This window comes from Danio rerio, chromosome 19 (assembly GCF_049306965.1).
Source record: "Danio rerio strain Tuebingen ecotype United States chromosome 19, GRCz12tu, whole genome shotgun sequence".
Taxonomy (NCBI): domain Eukaryota; kingdom Metazoa; phylum Chordata; class Actinopteri; order Cypriniformes; family Danionidae; genus Danio; species Danio rerio.
The window spans coordinates 452,172-470,000 of NC_133194.1; the positions used below are offsets into that span (position 1 = coordinate 452,172).

General features: G+C 40.3%; 2 protein-coding genes across 6 annotated transcripts in view; one reads left to right on the forward strand and one right to left on the reverse strand.

Moving 5' to 3' along the window:
- Nucleotides 1-1,390: 1,390 nt before the first annotated feature.
- lingo4a (leucine rich repeat and Ig domain containing 4a) lies at nt 1,391-17,265 on the reverse strand. 2 transcript variants are annotated; one of them, XM_005159310.6, is made up of 3 exons: nt 17,017-17,265; nt 9,374-9,448; nt 1,391-6,987 (listed from the first exon to the last, which is right to left on the reverse strand). In XM_005159310.6, the coding sequence occupies exon 3, from the start codon at nt 6,973-6,975 to the stop codon at nt 5,161-5,163; it is 1,815 nt and encodes a 604-aa protein (XP_005159367.1). In that variant the 5' UTR covers nt 6,976-6,987; nt 9,374-9,448; nt 17,017-17,265; the 3' UTR covers nt 1,391-5,160. The 2 variants fall into 2 exon arrangements, with proteins under 2 accessions (XP_005159367.1, NP_001076447.1); NM_001082978.1 differs by lacking the exons at nt 9,374-9,448; nt 17,017-17,265 and having other exon boundaries at nt 5,161-7,017.
- The window catches only part of ctss1 (cathepsin S, ortholog 1), a 10,792-nt gene continuing 9,666 nt past the window's right edge, over nt 16,704-17,829 (forward strand). For 3 of the 4 annotated variants that reach the window (XM_073930628.1, XM_068215046.2, XM_068215045.2), the window contains exon 1: nt 17,318-17,526. Coding sequence is in view for 1 of the 4 variants with exons in the window: in XM_068215045.2 (XP_068071146.1) it covers nt 17,511-17,526 (16 nt within the window). In the remaining 3 variants the exon portion in view is untranslated. Of the gene's footprint in view, nt 16,946-17,317; nt 17,527-17,829 lie in introns of those variants that run through there. The other variant, XM_068215047.2, reaches the window with a different exon arrangement.

Sequence of the window (17,829 nt, forward strand, 5' to 3'; positions counted from 1 at the left end):
AATAAAACTGACTCCCAAGTTTAAATGTTAAATGTTCTAAATGAATAGGGCATAGGGGGCATAGTGGGGAATAGAACACAGCCAATATGTATTTAACTACAGCTCCAGAGGTGTAGATGCTAGTGTACTTGTTTGTGACACAGTTGGCCAATGATGGATTTGGGAAACGGCAAATCAACAAACTAGATTTGCATCGACGGAACTTGCAACCTCAGTTGGCTAACGATGGTTTTGGGAAACGCACCCCAGCACGACTTATCAACAGTTTGAAGTAGTCGGAGTGCAGAGTGTATGAGTGAGTTCAATACAGGAGTGCTGTTAATTACCAGCATATACTCTATTCTTAACCATGACACACGTTCACTATTAATCGAAGAGGGGTCTGGCTGCAGACCTGGTGCAGTGCAATCTGGGCTGCATTTAATGCCTTTTAATGCGCTCACCAAACCCTTACTGTCACAGTGATGTCACTCGCTCCATTTGAGTGTATTGTGTCTGACATTGCATCACTGAGTGATGCAGTCTCAGCTTGCATCATAAAGGCTGCATCCAGATCATATTGATTAATCCACACAGTGGCAAAAGCTGAACTATTCTGAACCTTGACTGCTACACGTGTAGGAACAGCTGACGCCCATAACAACGACAAGCGGCAGAGGATGGTGAGCTCACAAACGCATTTAAAGTGTTACGCAAAGCGTTTGTAGCATGGCTTTAGACGCGATCTGTTTCTTCGTTCCTGTCCAGCTCTGACACAGTCCCACACATCAATAGTGTTGTCTGACCCTTCCTTTAACAGACGGCTGGTGAATCCTCTGTTGTAAGCGTGTAGATTGCTGAAGCACTGGTCAGAGAAATGACGGAAACACAGCACAAGGCTGAGGCTGTAATGCTGAGGTGTTTCAGCAGAAATAATCTCTCACAGTGTCATCTTTAAGTAAAGAGAATAACACAAACTCACACTTCAGAGCTCCGCGTCTTCACCACATGATGAGCCGGGGTCTGCTGCAGGGTTTCTCTTCCTCTCTTACTTTCTACAGTGTTTGTGGGCGGGGCCGGGGGGGTTAATTTTCCGGGGTCAACAAATGGGCGGGGCTTGAGTTCCATATCGACGTCATGCCTGCACGGCTAAAGATTCATTAATGCAGCAATTCATTCGAACCACTCTGAGTCGACTCTTCTATAGATGAATCAATCGTTTTAAACACGCCGCACTTTCAGATTTAAGTCTCAGATACACACTGATGAAGGTCTAATAGTGTGTGTGTGTGTCTGTGTGTGTGTGTCTGTGTGTGTGTGTTATAAATCATGAATAAATATCTGCATGAGGTTGAGGTTGACGGCGTTAACTCATGAGACTGTAGAAGAGGAATAAACCACTGCATGAAGCACAGCAGATCAACAAACTTTAATACTTGTTTTGGCAGTCATTTCTCTCAGATAATGCAAAACAGACAGAAACTCACTCACTCGTTTTTCTGTGAAAAAAAAAATAACAAAATGGATCATCTAGAATAAAAATATAAGAGAAACAGGGGAAAACTGCAAATAAAATTAAACAAATGTAATTCCACATTGTGCAGTTCAGTCTGCAGTTTTTCAGAGATGAAAAACTGAATCAGACACAAGAGAAAGTTCATGAACAACAATGAGATTAAACAAACTCATCCTGCAGAATCCACTTTATACAGCAGCCATGCAGATTACCAGCAGATACAGATCAACTCCACACATCATCAGCATCTAAGAGCAAGATTTCACACACACACACGCACACACACACACATTCATTTACAACTCATTGATCAAGCAGAACAACATCAGAAGCAGGCGAGTGTTTCATGCATGAACGCCTCTCAGAACTCACTGTATGATTTTAGGATATTTTTACTGCAGAATCAAAACTTTACCAACATGCAGACAGAAAATAGAGCAGTTATTGCTTTAAAATATTAGATTTATAAATATAAAAGTAAATGTTTGTATGCTTTCTTATATCAAGTAGTAATCTACACAAAGGCATGACACAGCATTACTGTATTTACCACGGTTTATTTGATCAAATCATTAAACATTGAGAATTCTTTGTACTCTAAAATTATGAATATGCACATTCTCATTTAATACTGATGACTATTAATATTGCGTGAAAATCTGGAAATGAATCATATAACCCAGCAGGAATGAATGCATTAAATGCAGAACTCGACTGCTAAAACACAGCCCATACTCGTATTTATTTACAGCAGAAATAGTTGAATAGTTTCTGAGCAAAGTCAGTTCATAAAGCTTCATCAGTGTTTGTGAGCAGATGCACATCTGCAGGTTTTTCATCAACACTCAACACAAAATGTGCATTATCAGCAGTGAACATTCCAAACCAATTAAAGTGCATGCAAAATAAAGCCTATGTGTAGGTGTACATGCATGCCAATACAAATGCACCAAAACACTTCCATATATACTTATTAATAATCTGTAGCAGCTTCATATGCAGACATTTGCACACTGCTCGAGTTCTGATTTGTTAAGAAGACTGTGTTTAGCTGAGATACAACTAATAGAAACTCTAGAATCTGAGGGTTAAATATTAACTAATATCACCTTTATTTGTGCAAATTAAGTTCTTTAATAATGCATATTCAGAATTTAAATTTTGGTCATTACTATATTCATTTTAGAAGTCTTCATGGAAGAGGATCCTCATTTCTGAAGGATTTATAATATTTATATTTATATTATATTTATAATAATTTTTTTCAAGCAAATTTGATGCAATTTTAGGCTGTTTTGACAGATTTACTCAATATTTTGTGCTTCAGTGTCTCTCTCTCTCTCACACACACACACAGTTCTGTTTAGGATGCCGTTAATCATATGATAGCACTAAATGAAGGGTTTTAAAGCGTTTCCAAATCCTGATTTCTTTACAGCTCAAGCGAAGCGTTTCTTCTGTGTTTGATGCGCATGCTCCAGCTTCTTAAACCAGACTCAAATGCATTGAGAGGCGTAAAAATGTTAACACATTTCCTCCAAGAATAAGACAAACATTCAGCAGTTAATCAGCGAGCGCCGCTGACGGTAAAAGCACCAGAGTCTCCTCCCGCTTCTGCAGCTCAGTAATGAACTAAACCACCTCACATATTGCCAGAAAACAGGCCAACTCATGCTAACTCAGTCCATTCACATCAAAACATATGATTTTTTAAAAGAGGGTGTGTCTCCAAACCCCACCCCTAACCCCACCCCTCATTGAGGGATGAGCAAATCATATTAAATGTACAAAGGAGATGGTACATATGTAAATAATTATTGCTTTTGTAGAGTCTTTTCACACGCTGGTGATCACACACCAACATACAACAACAAAAAAACAAGCCGTGATGCCCAAATAAAACATTACATTGACAAAATATATAAAAATTAAATACAAATATTACAGCAGCTGTGATACGGCAGCAATCTGCAGATCTGCCAATCAGCGTAATGAGAGCGTACCAATGAAGACAATTAGCCCTACAATTCTGAATGAAGCCTTTTCACACGGTGTGTTTAACACTCAGCATCTTAAAATATTGACATTACAGGTAAAGGTCTTTGCACACTGAAGTCCGAAATTTTCATAAGCATTTTTTTCGTATTCATACCAGAAAAATTCGTCAGGTACACAAACCCTGCACACGACGTCTGATGCGTATTAATTAATCCATTCCTAAAATAACAACACATTTCAGAGTCAATTCAAGCAGTGAGTCTTCATTCTCCTCTCTCTTCTCCAATGTAGGAAAATACAGAGGAACAGGCTGCATGCTGTGTTCATCCCATCCTGCATGGAGGAGGAGGAGAGTTCAGCTTGTTAAAGGAGCTGCACTGGATTACTGAGAAATGCAAAGTTTATTTCAGGAAATCAGCTGAATTTTCATACAACGCTTGTGATGCTTCACATATTACATATGTAAACACATCCTGAACAGAGACTGGCAGTACCTATAGACATTATAGGCCTGAAAGGCAGCCACGCTGACATATCAGAGCAACGGACTGAAGCGGATAATGACGTGTCTTTTATTATTTTATAATGTCTATATGGGCAGTTTGTCAAATTTTTATGATGGACACAAGTTTTAGAGGCAGTGTGTCAGTGTGATTGACACAACGTGAGGTCCAATTAATTTTCAAGAGTTCACACTTAGCTGATGATTGATTATAAGCAAGTTTGGCATGCTGTCCCGGGAGAGAGCCCTGAGCTCAAAGGTTCTTGAGCCCTGGGCTCCCTCCCGTTTGGAGGGCGAGAGGTTAGCCTTGAGCTCAGGTAGATCTCGACAACTCCCCCTTGATAAAAACTGATGACTAAAAATTGAATGCTATGAAAAGATGTGCTGCAGGGTGAGGGATTAACTGTAGTGCAAAATTTAGATTGATCAATTCACTTGTGCATGTTTTTGAAATGTGGGAGGAAACAGGGGAAAACCCACGCAAGCACGGGAAGAACATGCAAACTACACTCAGAAACGACCACCGGCCTGTTAAAGGACTAGAACCGGTGACGTTCTTGCTGTGAGGTGACAGTGCTAATCACTGGGCCACCGTGCCGCTCTATTAAGGGAAAGGGGAAGAGGTAGGGGTGGAAGATGACTGCAGTGAAAACCCCTGGCTCTTTATAGTGGCTTAGGAATGGCCTGATTGGTGGATCATGCATGCTAATGCAGAACCAGCCGTGTTCAATCATAATCACGTGATCCTCTCGAAATTACTTTGAGTAAACTTCACTTCAACGTGCAAAAATTTCGGATTCAGTGTGCAATAACCTTAATGCAGTGTGTATGAGGGCAGGACAGTACATCTGACATGATTCTCTCCCCTGACTGTCGTCATCAGTCTCACACTGTTGTTTTCCTCTTCTCAGAGTCTTGATAACAGCATCCTGGAGTGCTTCTGTCATGATTTCAGCTGATAGGAGTGAAGAATAATGATGTGCTGTACTCACCCATTCACTGCGCCCTGCACTATGACCACTTCCAATGCTGAGAAACACACACACACACACACACACACACACACACACACACACACACACACACACACACACACACACACACACACACACACGTGTGGAAAGGCTCTATTGAGATTATGTAGACGTTTCAGATTGTCTGATATTCAGATGAGCTTCATGGTGAAGCGTCCGGTCTCCACGGTGCTCCGGCCTGCGGTGGTGGACGCTGAGCTGCGCGGCACGAACTGTATGGTGGCGGTGTGTTTGATCTGACCTTTACTCTGACTCCAGAAAAACATGAAGATGAAGCAGAGCGCCACCGAGCTGAGGAACGACAGGAAGCCCATGGTCACGGCGATCACCAGCGTCTTCACATCGAACGGGAACGGCTGCGACCCGTTGACCGCCGTTTGTCCCGATGCAAAGCTCCAGCCATCCAGAAAGAAGGATCCCGAGCGGTTCCGAGAGGACGCCGGAAACCCCCGAACACGCAGGCTTACGGATATACTGTCATTCCCGGCGGCATTAGAGGCGATGCACAGGTAATATCCGCTGTCCTGCACCTGAGCGTAGCGCACCTCCAGAGTCCCGTTCGGGAGAACACGAATCCGGCCGGACGCAGTGAGAACCGATCGTTTAGGGTTCAGCCAGATTATCGACGGCGCAGGATCTCCATCAGCTGCGCAAAAGAACAGCACCGTATGTCCTTCATCAGAGCGCACGTCCTGTGGCTTACGGGTCAGAATACGAGCCTGTCTGCAGGTGAACGTCCTCGCCACCTCCGACTCCGCAAAGTCCTGGAACATGCGGCCCTGCACCTGCACAGGTGAAACACAAGAGGGCGCATGTCCAGCGAAACGGAGCCGCAGACGTCTGCGCATCACCCACAGCAGCCGGCAGTCGCACGCTAGCGGGTTCCCGTCCAAACGCAGCACCTCCAGAGAACCGACCGCGTGGAACGCAGACTCCTCTAGAGTCACCAAACGATTATCCGAAACATTGAGCAGCCGGAAAAATGCTAAATTACGAAAAGCACCAGATTCAACATGCAACAGTCCAGTGCTGACTAAATGAAGCTCCTGTAGCCGTAAAAGGTCACCGAGGAGTCCGGAGAGGACGGTGGTGATGGGATTGTAGGACAGGTCCAGGTAGCGCAGGTACACCAGGTGATGCAGCGGCGCATACGGGACGGCGCTCAGGTTGCAGTGCGACAGCGTCAGCGAGGTCAGATTGAGGCCGATTAGACTGTTCACCGCTAGCGTGTGCAGCCAGGGGCAGCGGGACACGTGCAGATCCTGCAGCCGCTGCAGCTGACGGAAGGAGTTGTTGGGCAACGCGGTGAGGCCGAGTCTGCAGAAGCGCAGGTGCTGGAGTCCCGTCAGCCGTGAGAAGGCCTCGCTCGGCACCGTCGTCAGGTTACAGCGCTCCAGACGCAGCTCCAGCAGATTCGGCAGGCCGCTGAACGCACGGTTCGAGATGAACACCAGATCATTCTCACTCGCCTCCAGCTTCTGCAGCGACGGCATCTCTCCAAACATGTCGTCCAACAAGACTAAGATCTCATTTTCACTGATGTCCAGAAACTGAACATTGGGAAGGCCTGAGAAAGCCCCTACTGGGATAATCTTCAGACGATTACGGGACAATCTCAGCGTGATGAGGTTCTGGAGACCAACGAAAGCCTCAACCTCGATCACAGTTAGCATGTTAGCGCTGAGATCCAGCTCGCGTAACTGCCTCAGACTGAAGAACTGCCGGCTGGATAGCGTCTTCAGGTGGTTGTAGGTCAGGTTGAGCACCTGCGTGGCGTCGGGAACGCCTTCGGGAACAGCAGAAAGCTGTTGAGAGGAGCAGTCCACCAGCGGGAGCTTCGGTGAACAGTCGCAGCGCTGGGCACAGGGCCCTGAGGTGGCCACGCCCACTACCCACTGGAGGACCACCCACCAGTACAGCCTCCTCCAATCAGCAGCCACACACATCTGGAGACCCGCCTGCGGTACAAACAGAGAGTTAGGCGTCATCGCTGTAACTTGTGTTGCAACTTTTTTTTTTGCTTAACACAAATTGTAAACATCAAACTGCATAATCTGATCTGCTGAAACGGTAAAGCACGACTGGATCATCCCCAGTAAATCTGTTAATTTCATCAATGAAAACCGATTGACAAACTGAAACTTGATGAATCTGGTTCGCCAGTGACTGAATGCGCACGCTCTTACTCACTCATCTAATGACAGTAAATGAATATAATAATACTACACAGTAAATACAGTATATATGGTCAGCACTAATGTTACATGCACAATTAAGATTTTTGTAGCTTCAATGTGCTAACAAAATGCAACCCAGGCTCATTGTGGAAACATAGCCCCGCGGACGCTTCTGGAGGCCGCGAAATACATCCCTAGAGGTACGTATTTGTGCAGTTTTTGTTTTCGCGAATCTGCGAGAGGTCGCTGTGCCGCGATTTTTCGCATCTCGAACACTGTACTCGCGCGAAAAGCTGGCGGAGGCCACTGTCGGGCAACCGTCTGTCTGACTGATGGACTGAATGACTGAACGATCGACTGCGCGGCTGGCCAATCGGCCATCGGCTGAACCAGCCACCCTCCTCCTTCCCTAAACCCAAGCGACGATTTACAAAAGCCATCCAGAAAAGAAAAGCAAAAGCCCTCGTCCGATTTTGAACGCGTTTTCGGATTTCGCCGCATTCTCGCCCCGTCACGAACTCGTTCGCTTTTATTTTTTGGGTTCTGATTTCATCTTTGCCTGATTTCTGGAACCGCTCTTCCCCGGACTCAAACCCGGTCATCACCATTGTCGCAGTCAGCTCCTCTCTGAGTCTCAACTCCGCCGATGTACATGACGAGCTAACTGGACAAACTGGTTTCAGCGGGAAAGCCCTCCACAGGTAAGCGGCTAGCCAAAAAAGCACATGCAGCCAAACGTACCCCCAGCTACATAAATCGCGGCCCGCGGGACTATGTTTTCAGAATGAGCCTAGGTTGAAATAAACTGAATGCCTGATGTCTGATTTGACCACATGGAAACTCAAAGAAATAAATAAATGAAACTGTGTCCTAAATCTCAGGCTGGAGAACAAACAGGCTTTGATGAGAACATTAACTTAAATGAAGCTGCATTAAATAAGCAGCTTCGTGATGCAGAGTACAGCATAGGAATGATCTGAAATCACTGGCTTGTCAATTGAAATGTACTGTGACTTTATTAGTCTTGGGCAAATATTAATATTGATTAATCACACCCAAAATAAAAGATTGTTTTGACTGTATATATACAGTTGAAGTCAGGATTATTAGATTTATTTTCTTTTTTAAATATTTCCCAAATGATTTTCAACAGATTGAGGAAATGTTCACAGTATGTCTGATAATATTTTTTTCTTCTGGAGAAAGTCTGTTTGTTTTATTTTGGCTGGAAAACAGGAAGCAGTTTTTAATTAAAAAAAAAAAACCTTTAGGGTCAAAATTATTAGTCCCTATATTAGCTATATATTTTAGTCAAAGCAATAACTTGCCTAATTACCCTAACCTGCCTAGTGAACTGAATTAACCCAGTTAAGACTTTAAATGTCACTTTACGCTGTATAGAAGTGTCTTGAAGAATATCTAGTCTAATATTATTTACGGTCATCATGGCAAAGAGAAAATAAATCAGTGATTAGAGATGAGTTATTAAAACTATTATGATTAGAAATGTTTTGACGAAATCTGCTCTCCATTAAAGAGGCATTGGGGAAAAAATAAACGGGCGAATAATTCAGGGAGGCTAATAATTCAGACTTTAACTGCAAATGCGCACAAGCATCTATATATTTGAGAAAAAGTTTATATATATATATATATATATATATTGGATATAAAACATCTTTAAAAATAGAAATATCTATACAAAATTGTGTTACATGCACATTTGTTTTATGCACGCATACATCACTCCAAATCAAACATTTATTTTGGATGAGATTATTCACGATCACAATTAATCTTCGCCCAGCTCTATTTTTAATATAAGAAGGCCGTTTTAATTTACTCCTAATGTGCATGTAACTTTCAAGCCATCTGGACATTTTAAGCTTGAAGAACCTCCTTACACCGCATCTCCAAAGAGCTGGCAACACACACCGAAAACAGCAGGCAGCAACACAACTGCCAAATATATTCCTCATTGAAACACTGAAGAGAAAATAAAAGTTCATTTTTATACTCCACATTAAATACCTTTTCATGCACGTCTTATTTTTGATGACTTTTTCCATGTGATACAAAATGCTCAATAACACCTAATGATCTATTACAGTAATTTTCCACTGCACATCATGTAATGGAAATAAATGATGAACTGTCTGACACTCACCAGCTGGCAGAGGGGCTGCTCCTTCTCATTACCAACAATTCCTGAAGAAAAGCCCTGCGATCGCCCGCTCACAGCCTGGATACAGAGAGAGATTTAAACAGAAGTTAAACAATAAAACACATCTTCAATATTTACTATAAACAGATTGCATTCAACTATCCACACAATACACTGATGCCTGTCACAAAGAGAGAAGACCAATCAAAACATCAGTGATGTGCTTACACAAACAAACAAACACACACACACACACACACACACACACACACAGATAAACTATTATAAAGGAGTCCTAAAATGTTCATTGCTAAATATAATTTAGAAATATTGATAAATATTATCATGCTTTTATCCTAAAATAAGGTGTTAAATGTACTGTTATTTATTGATCTAGATTCTAGATCATAGGCTCTATTTTAATGTAAACATGCTTTGGCAATAAATATGCAACATCTGTCATGCCAATAAGTCAAGTCTGAATCTGAAAGAAAAAGAAAGTAATGCATTTTATTATCTGTTTAATACTTTAATACTTGATTGTTTTCCTTCTTAATCGTATTCATCAAAATTCTAATTGTGTGTTTTTGTGTGTGTGAGTATCTGTACATGTATATATGCACCCTAAAGCTGCATTCATTATTTATTCTGCAATGCTTGGGCAATATTTGGCAGCCATGACAAGTGAAATGAACGTGGATAGAGAGAGAGAGCGAGAGAGAGATCAGGTTGAGCCGGTGAAATGCTGATTTTTCATTGAGCTCAGTGCCAGACTGGAGGATGTGATCAATGCTGCAGAGGTCAAAGGTCACAGGACGAGTTCATCTTCAGGTCAGCGTACAGGAAGAGCTGCATGTCAGACTCAGATGCTCACAAGTTTAAAACCAGCGGGAGTGTGTGCATGCAGGTATGAAGAGCAGATGCAGGTGTGTGTGTGTGTGTGTGTGTGTGTCCGGGACTCCAAGCGTAATGTTTGCATAACCAAATTCTGGCAGGGGTAAAGAACTGAACTAACGGATCTGCCAGAGACACAGCATGTGTGTGTGTGTGTGTGTGTGTGTGTTATCTGGTTTTTCCTGCAAGATCAACCGGCTGCCTGTTAACCGCTTTTATGATATAAAAGTAAAAAAGCAGCATGTTATCAACATCGAAAAGTTAAAAACTTTCAAATTAAACTTCGATTTTAATCATGCAAAATAAAAATAATTGTAAAACTTTTTAAAAAGGATCAACAGCGGGACGATTATAATGCAAAACGCAACAGAAATGAATAGTAATGGGACTTTCATTTGTTTTGACAGCATGCAATGCACTAAAATACATGTATTGTTGTAAAAGTAGATATATTATTTTCTCTTCATCATGATGACAGCACATAATATTAGACTAGATATTCTTCAAGACAATAGTGTTCAGCTTAAAGTGACATGTAAAGGCTTCACTAGGGTAATTAGGGTAAAGTTAGGGTAATTAGGCAGGTCATTGTATAACAGTGGTTTGTTCTGAAGACAATCCAACACTAATATTGCTGAAGGGGCGAATAATATTGAGCTTAACATGACCTTAGTATTAATATTATTACATGATATCATAGAAAATACTGTGAAAAATTCCTTAATTCAATAAATATCACTTGAGAAATATTTTAATTTCACAGACGGGCGAATAATTTTGCACTTAACTGTATATCATTAATCAGGATATGAGATCACTTGCATTGTGACATACAGTCCAGCCATACGGTCATGTATGTGCTTTACATGTGCTGTTGTTTATGATAAAAGCATCATGCATTCACAATAAGTATTCAGAAACCGTTTATGAGAAATGATATTCCCTGTTGAATGCGACCATTTATGAATTTACAGTATGAATGAAGCGGAGCGCACGTACACACTCAAACACACACACACACACAAACGTGCGCTGCCGGCATGAATCGGGGGATTTGTGCGCTCTGCACAGCATATGTTAAATGCAGGAGACGCCTGTAATCTGCTCTTCAGATGGGCTTTAATGGAGGCTGTAATGGCTGCTGCATCTCTTCATCTGTCTGTTTACTCCAGCATGTTTTGTCTCCGTGCGTTAAGCATCTTTAAAAGTGCTCAAGAGGGCTTAAACTTCAAGCCCTTAAAAGACCATCGCTAATGCGTCTCAACACACACAAACACACTGCGCCGACCGCAGGGCCATTCATTAACACTGAGCTGCGACACGCATTACTGCAGCTGATGTGTTTCTCAGATGCTAATGCTATTTATATTGATGCTTTTACACAAGAGCATGCACTGCACTGTAAACACCACATCTCTGCATGCATCATTCAGCTTTACTGATTTGAGGAACAGCAGTCGGTGTGCTTACAATATTCAGCAGTGTTGGGATCCCTTACAATATTGAGTTACTACCCAAAAAAGCAACTAGTTGTGTCGTAGTTACTCTGTGTGGTCTCTCTTCTTCCTTGTATTGCCAAAAACACTGGAAACTGTTGTTTTTAACCCAATTTTATCTCACAATAACCTGCTGGATGCAAATTAATCAGGCTCCAGAAGTGTTCGTTCCACTGAGACTGCTCTACTATCAGTCACGAATTGCCAAAGCAGATTCTAAATCATCCGTTCTGCTTTTACTGGACCCGTCTGCTGCTTTTGATAGTGAATCAATAGAGTCTCCTATCCCTCTCCTCAGTGGGCATCACTGGAACCCCGCTCTGCTGGTTGGAGTCTGACCTCACTGGCATAGTTGCCTGGGGAGGAGAGGAATCCAAAGCTCTTCGTCTGGCCACTGCAGTACCTCAGGGATCTGTTCCGGATCCCCTATTATTCTTCATTTACACCACACCACTGGGAGCCATCATCCAATCACATGGTTTCTCTTATCATTGCTATGCCAATGACACGCAGCTCTATCTTTCACTTCATCCAACAATAGCTGCAGGAATCTGGCACCACCTGGAGGACATCTCAGCTTGGATAAAAGAGCATCACCTACTTATCTTTTCTGCAACACCACACACACACACACACACAACATGACTTCTCCTTCCAGCTGGGATCATCTACCATGTAATTCAGTAAGGAATCTTGGAGTGATCCTGGATGGTCAGCAGTCCTTCAAGGAGCACATTGCTCACACGTCTCCATCATGCAGGTCTGCACTCGTCATCATCAGTAAATCAGACACTTCCTCACAGATCCTGCTGCACATCTCTGAGTGTGAGCTCTGGTCATCTCAGTGCTGGACTCCTGCAGCTGGACTCTACAGATGCTCCAGAACTCATGTAACTCCTCTCTTCATCTCTCTGCATTGGTTACCGCTCGAGATCACGATCAGATCACTGATGCTTTCTTACAGGACAGCCGCTGGCACTGCACCCTCTGACTTCCACATCCCCTCCAGGAGCCTCCAGTCTGAGAGCGAGCACCAACTTATGATATCAACACAGAAAGGCTGGAAATCATTTTCCAGAACCTTTCCATTTACTGTTCCCCATTGGTGGAGTGATCTTCCCATTCCCACACAGACGGCAGATTCACTGGTGCCCTTAAAACCACAACTATAATCCCTTCTTTTCCCTGACCACCTGAATCTGTCAATAAATCACTCCTCCCACCACTCCACACACCAACCCCTGAATATTGTTATAAATACAATTCTGAGTGTGCCTCAGGTGAGTAGGCTTGATAAACCACCTGTAGAAAAAACATACTTTCATCTCTCTGACATTTCAACCAACACATGCACCAGGTTTTTTTTGCACATTTTACAATCATTTCAACAAAAAAAACAGTGTATTTGTGATGTGCTTCACGCAAGTGAGTGGGCTTGACAAACCACCTGTAGAAACACTCTCTCTCAAAAAAAAAATTACTCTTGCACTAAATTCTCTGAGCACACAGAGTTTATTATGATCAGCACTTGTTGTGTGTATTGCCTCTTCATGTTGAATTGCTGAATTTCTCCTCAATTGTAAATCGCTTTGGACAAAAGCATCTGCTAAATGACTACATTTAAATGTCTATAAATTTTGGTTATTTTAAAAATAGTATATCATATCTAGTATGAACTTTAATAAAAATACACTCAATAACGAGATAAAATATCTGTGGATTTCTGCACACACAGATTCAGTGTGGACCGAATCATAAACCAGTCTTGGAGGTAAGAATTCGGATATTTTTTACCTGAATTTTTTTTTTTTTCACCATAAAATGCAAAGCAAATGTTGCATAACGATAATTAGGAACCTCAGTCTCCAAAAATCCCTTCACTTGATTTGTATGTTCTCTTATATTCTGGACAACAAGAGTAGTAATTAACATCTAGTGCATCTAGTGCATATTTATACTGGATTCATCAGGCTCCAATAAATCTTTTACAAAATAAATAAATAAAAAGCACAAAGAACAGCCTTCTCAGCTGCTTTACTTGCAACTCTTGCATCATCAGAACCCAGCATTCAATGCACCACAATTACTAAAATAAGATTTTGCAATGTTTGTCAGGACTGAACTAGGGCTCCTCGATTATCTTAATCATGACTATTTTGGTCAGTGTTGTAATCATGATTATTTAACATGATTATGAATGGGCCAGATGACGAAAAAATTACATGGGTGATTTACTTAAATACTATATATATTAAATATATCATTTTTTCTGTAAATAATTTGGTTGCCAAAACATCTGCATTTTAGAAAATCCACAAAATATCACAGAATACAACAGTAACTGATATTAGTGTCAAACCAACCAAAAAGTCCTCACGATTAACTATCGAAGAAATTGGCAGTAATTTAAAAAAACAAAACATAAATGAACCAAATTAAACAAACTCTCCTTAAAGATGCGAGTCTCCAGTATTAGGATATAAATGAAAAATTGCATTTTATTGATCAGAAGATTTAATGAAAAACTGAAGTATGAGGTGACAGTAAAAAAAAAACATTGATCCATTTATGAAGAGACAAACTGCAACCTTTAGATGTTTATATCAGGTTTATATTTTTCAGATGTGATTTTTGTTACTGTTGGGACACACTAGATTATATATATATATATATATATATATATATATATATATATATATATATATATATATATATATATATATATATATATATATATATATATATATATCTTAGACTAACAATCTGATACTAACACCTTAATATCACAGGACCATAACGCAGTCACCTGTGCAAGATCACTTCTCACGTCAGAGGAAATAGTTTTTGTCTTTAGCACATCATCGTCCTGTAACTATATCCTTAGTTACTCGCACCTTCCCAGATTTTCTCATCAGAAATTTGACCCGTCTTTACCCCATTGTCTTTCTTTACAATAAGAGGTTACACAATCTACACATGGAGGTGAGCTCGCACACATGTGAGATGATCCGGTGACCTCACACACAGGTGAGATGTTCCTCAAGCAAACTTGCGATTAATTAATCAATTGCATCCAAGACAAAAGTTTATGTTTACATAATATATACACACAGTGTACTGTCTATACTGTATAAATGCACACACTTACTGAACATAAAATACAAAAATAAACTAAATTAATATATTTATATATATATAGTTATGCATCGCATATATAGGAGCACAGTTTGCAGCAATACATTTTGTAAATATGAACTTTTATTTTGGATGCAATTAATCATTTGAGCACTAGATTAATTGCTAAAGTTTTTTACGGTATATGGCATTATCATGATATTGACCTACAATAAAGTCTTCACAATAAAATCTCATTAGTAAACACTAGTTAATGCAATAAAATTAGCAGTGACACTTAAAATTAGACTGAACTGAATGGGTCTTAATTTAGCAACTAACGTTCTATCTCTACTCCCCTGCCTAACTGATGCGCTGAATATGTTCCATAATCTGAAATACTTTTATTGAATTACTTTCCTTAATGCACACACAGCGGCTTTGACACATTCTACAATGTAAAGAGCATTAAAAAATACAGGCAACTTCACTACAAAACAATATACAGTTGAAGTCAGAATTATTAGCCCCCTTTTGATTTTTTTTTCTTTTTTAAATATTTCCCAAATTATGGAGAAAGGAAATTTTCACAGTATGTCTGATAATATTTTTTCTTCATGAGAAAGCCTTATTTGTTTTATTTCAGCTAGAATAAAAGCAGTTTTTAATTTTTTTAAAAACCATTTTTGGGACAAAATTATTAGCCCCTTTAAGCAAATTTTTCTTTCGTTAGTCTACAGAACAAACCATTGTTATAGAATTAACCTAGTTACGCCTTTAAATCTCACTTTAAGCTGTATAGAAGTGTCTTGAAAAATATGAAGTAAAATATTATTTACTGTCATCATGACAAAGATAAAATAAATCAGTTATTAGAGATGAGTTATTAAAACTATTATGTTTAGAAATGTGCTGAAACAATCTTCCCTTCATTAAACAGAAATTGGAGGAAAAAATAAACAAGGGCGCTAATAATTCAGGGGAGCTAACAATTCTGACTTCAACTGTAAATGTGGCATGATAGACGAAAAACTATCAGTTCTATTTCTAGTTGTCTGAATTGTATTTTTAAGACAAATTTCTATGTTTGGTATAAATAAAAAAACTTTTTAAAAGCGTTTTTAAATTGTAAGATTATCTTCAGGGGTTTCCCACCTAAATCCAATTTACATTCAGTCTGGAGAATGTCTGATTATATAACTAAACATTCAAACAACAGTATTAACATATAGACCATTCAAAAGTGATGCTTGACAAATGCATTAAAGTAATGCTTCATCCAAAATGAAAACTCACCCTGATTCCAAAATTATGAACTTCTATTTTCTTTTAAACACAAAAAAAGAGATGATTTGAAGAATGTTGGTGATGGGTGGCCTTTGACTTCCATAACAATGAAAATAAACAGCTAGTTAAATTAGAAATAGTTTCCTCAACCATCTACTCAATTAGTTGTAAACTGTTAGGCATTTCTTTCTTTCATGGAAACATAAATACTGTGGCTGTTTCCCAAGCATTCTTTAATATGCCTTCCTGTCTCAAACAGAAAGAAACTCAAACAGGTTTAAAAGAAGAGAAGGTGAGTATTTGGGGTGAACTATCCCTTTAATAGATTTACATTTTTCTTCATTGGTGTTTCACATAAAAACACAATAAACGAAAGAGATGAGGGTGAAGTAAATGACAGAATTTTCATTTTTAGGTGAAATATTCCTTCATAATATTGTATATGTCAATTAACCTACTAATAAAGCAAAACTGTGTGTTAATGTGCTCATCTCTCATTAAATAAATCACAATAAAAACAAGTAAACAGCATTTCTGTCACTTAGCTGCGTTTCTGTACTATTTAACTGACTGTGAACAATGTTGTAATTTGTCTTTTAATTTCTTCATTTAGAATTTGATAAGAATGCTTTTATGAAATGACATTATTAAGAATAAAGTCGTAGTGCGATTATAAAGCCAACTTTAGCCCAATAAGTGTCGTTTGTTTCTTCACTTGTGTTTGTAAAGTGACCCGGAGGGGGTCGTGACGGGTTTCATCAGTTCACCTGACACCACTCCTCAGGTAAATACATCTCTCACTGTGATTAAATATCTAATTAATAAGTATTTATGTCAGTTTCCATCAGTTCTCACCTGCAACCAGGCGTTTGTCCTACTACATGCAGAGGCGCGAACTCCATCCACGCGTACAGGTGCTTCACCTGACAGACTCGAGAAAATGGCGCGAACAACTCAAACTTCACCTCAGCGGTGTTTCTGACAAATTGTGTTGGTTTAAATCCTTGTAAACATGCGAACAAGTGGTTTTTCCCGTCCATGTGCGCGTTAAAACTCCCAGCGTCGCGTCGAACTGCATCAACGCGAGGACGCGCGCTCACAATCACGCGGGAGCGCGCGCGGACGGATTTATGGCGCGTGGACCCGCGCCAAGATCGCGCATTATTACTTCAGCCACGGGTAGAAGATGATGGTCTGCGTGGACGGGGTCAGACAAATCTGCGGATTTAACGCAGAAATAAATAAATAAGCAAGTCAATAAATAAGGAAATTCCCCCAAAAAATAAAAACACAGCAGATGGAGAAACTGAGGGTTAGTGCGCACGCGCGTCGCTCCTGAGGACTTCATCATGGACAGAATGAAAGGTATTAACTAAATGATCACAGCGAGTTTACTGGGGTCTAATGAGGAGAAATACTCAGATCACATGATGACACACACACACACACACACACTAATAATGTTGTGTTTTCATGTATTACGTGCCCTCTCCATAGCTGTAATGGTGTGTGTATACTGTACAGACTGTATATTGTGTCCTCTCACCCTAAACTCAACCCTGACTGAAAAATAAGCTTCACTTTTACATTTTTAATTCTGTGTCATATTTGTATTCCTCAGGTTAACCATGTGTGTGTGTGTGTGTGTGTGTGTGCGTGTGTGTGTGT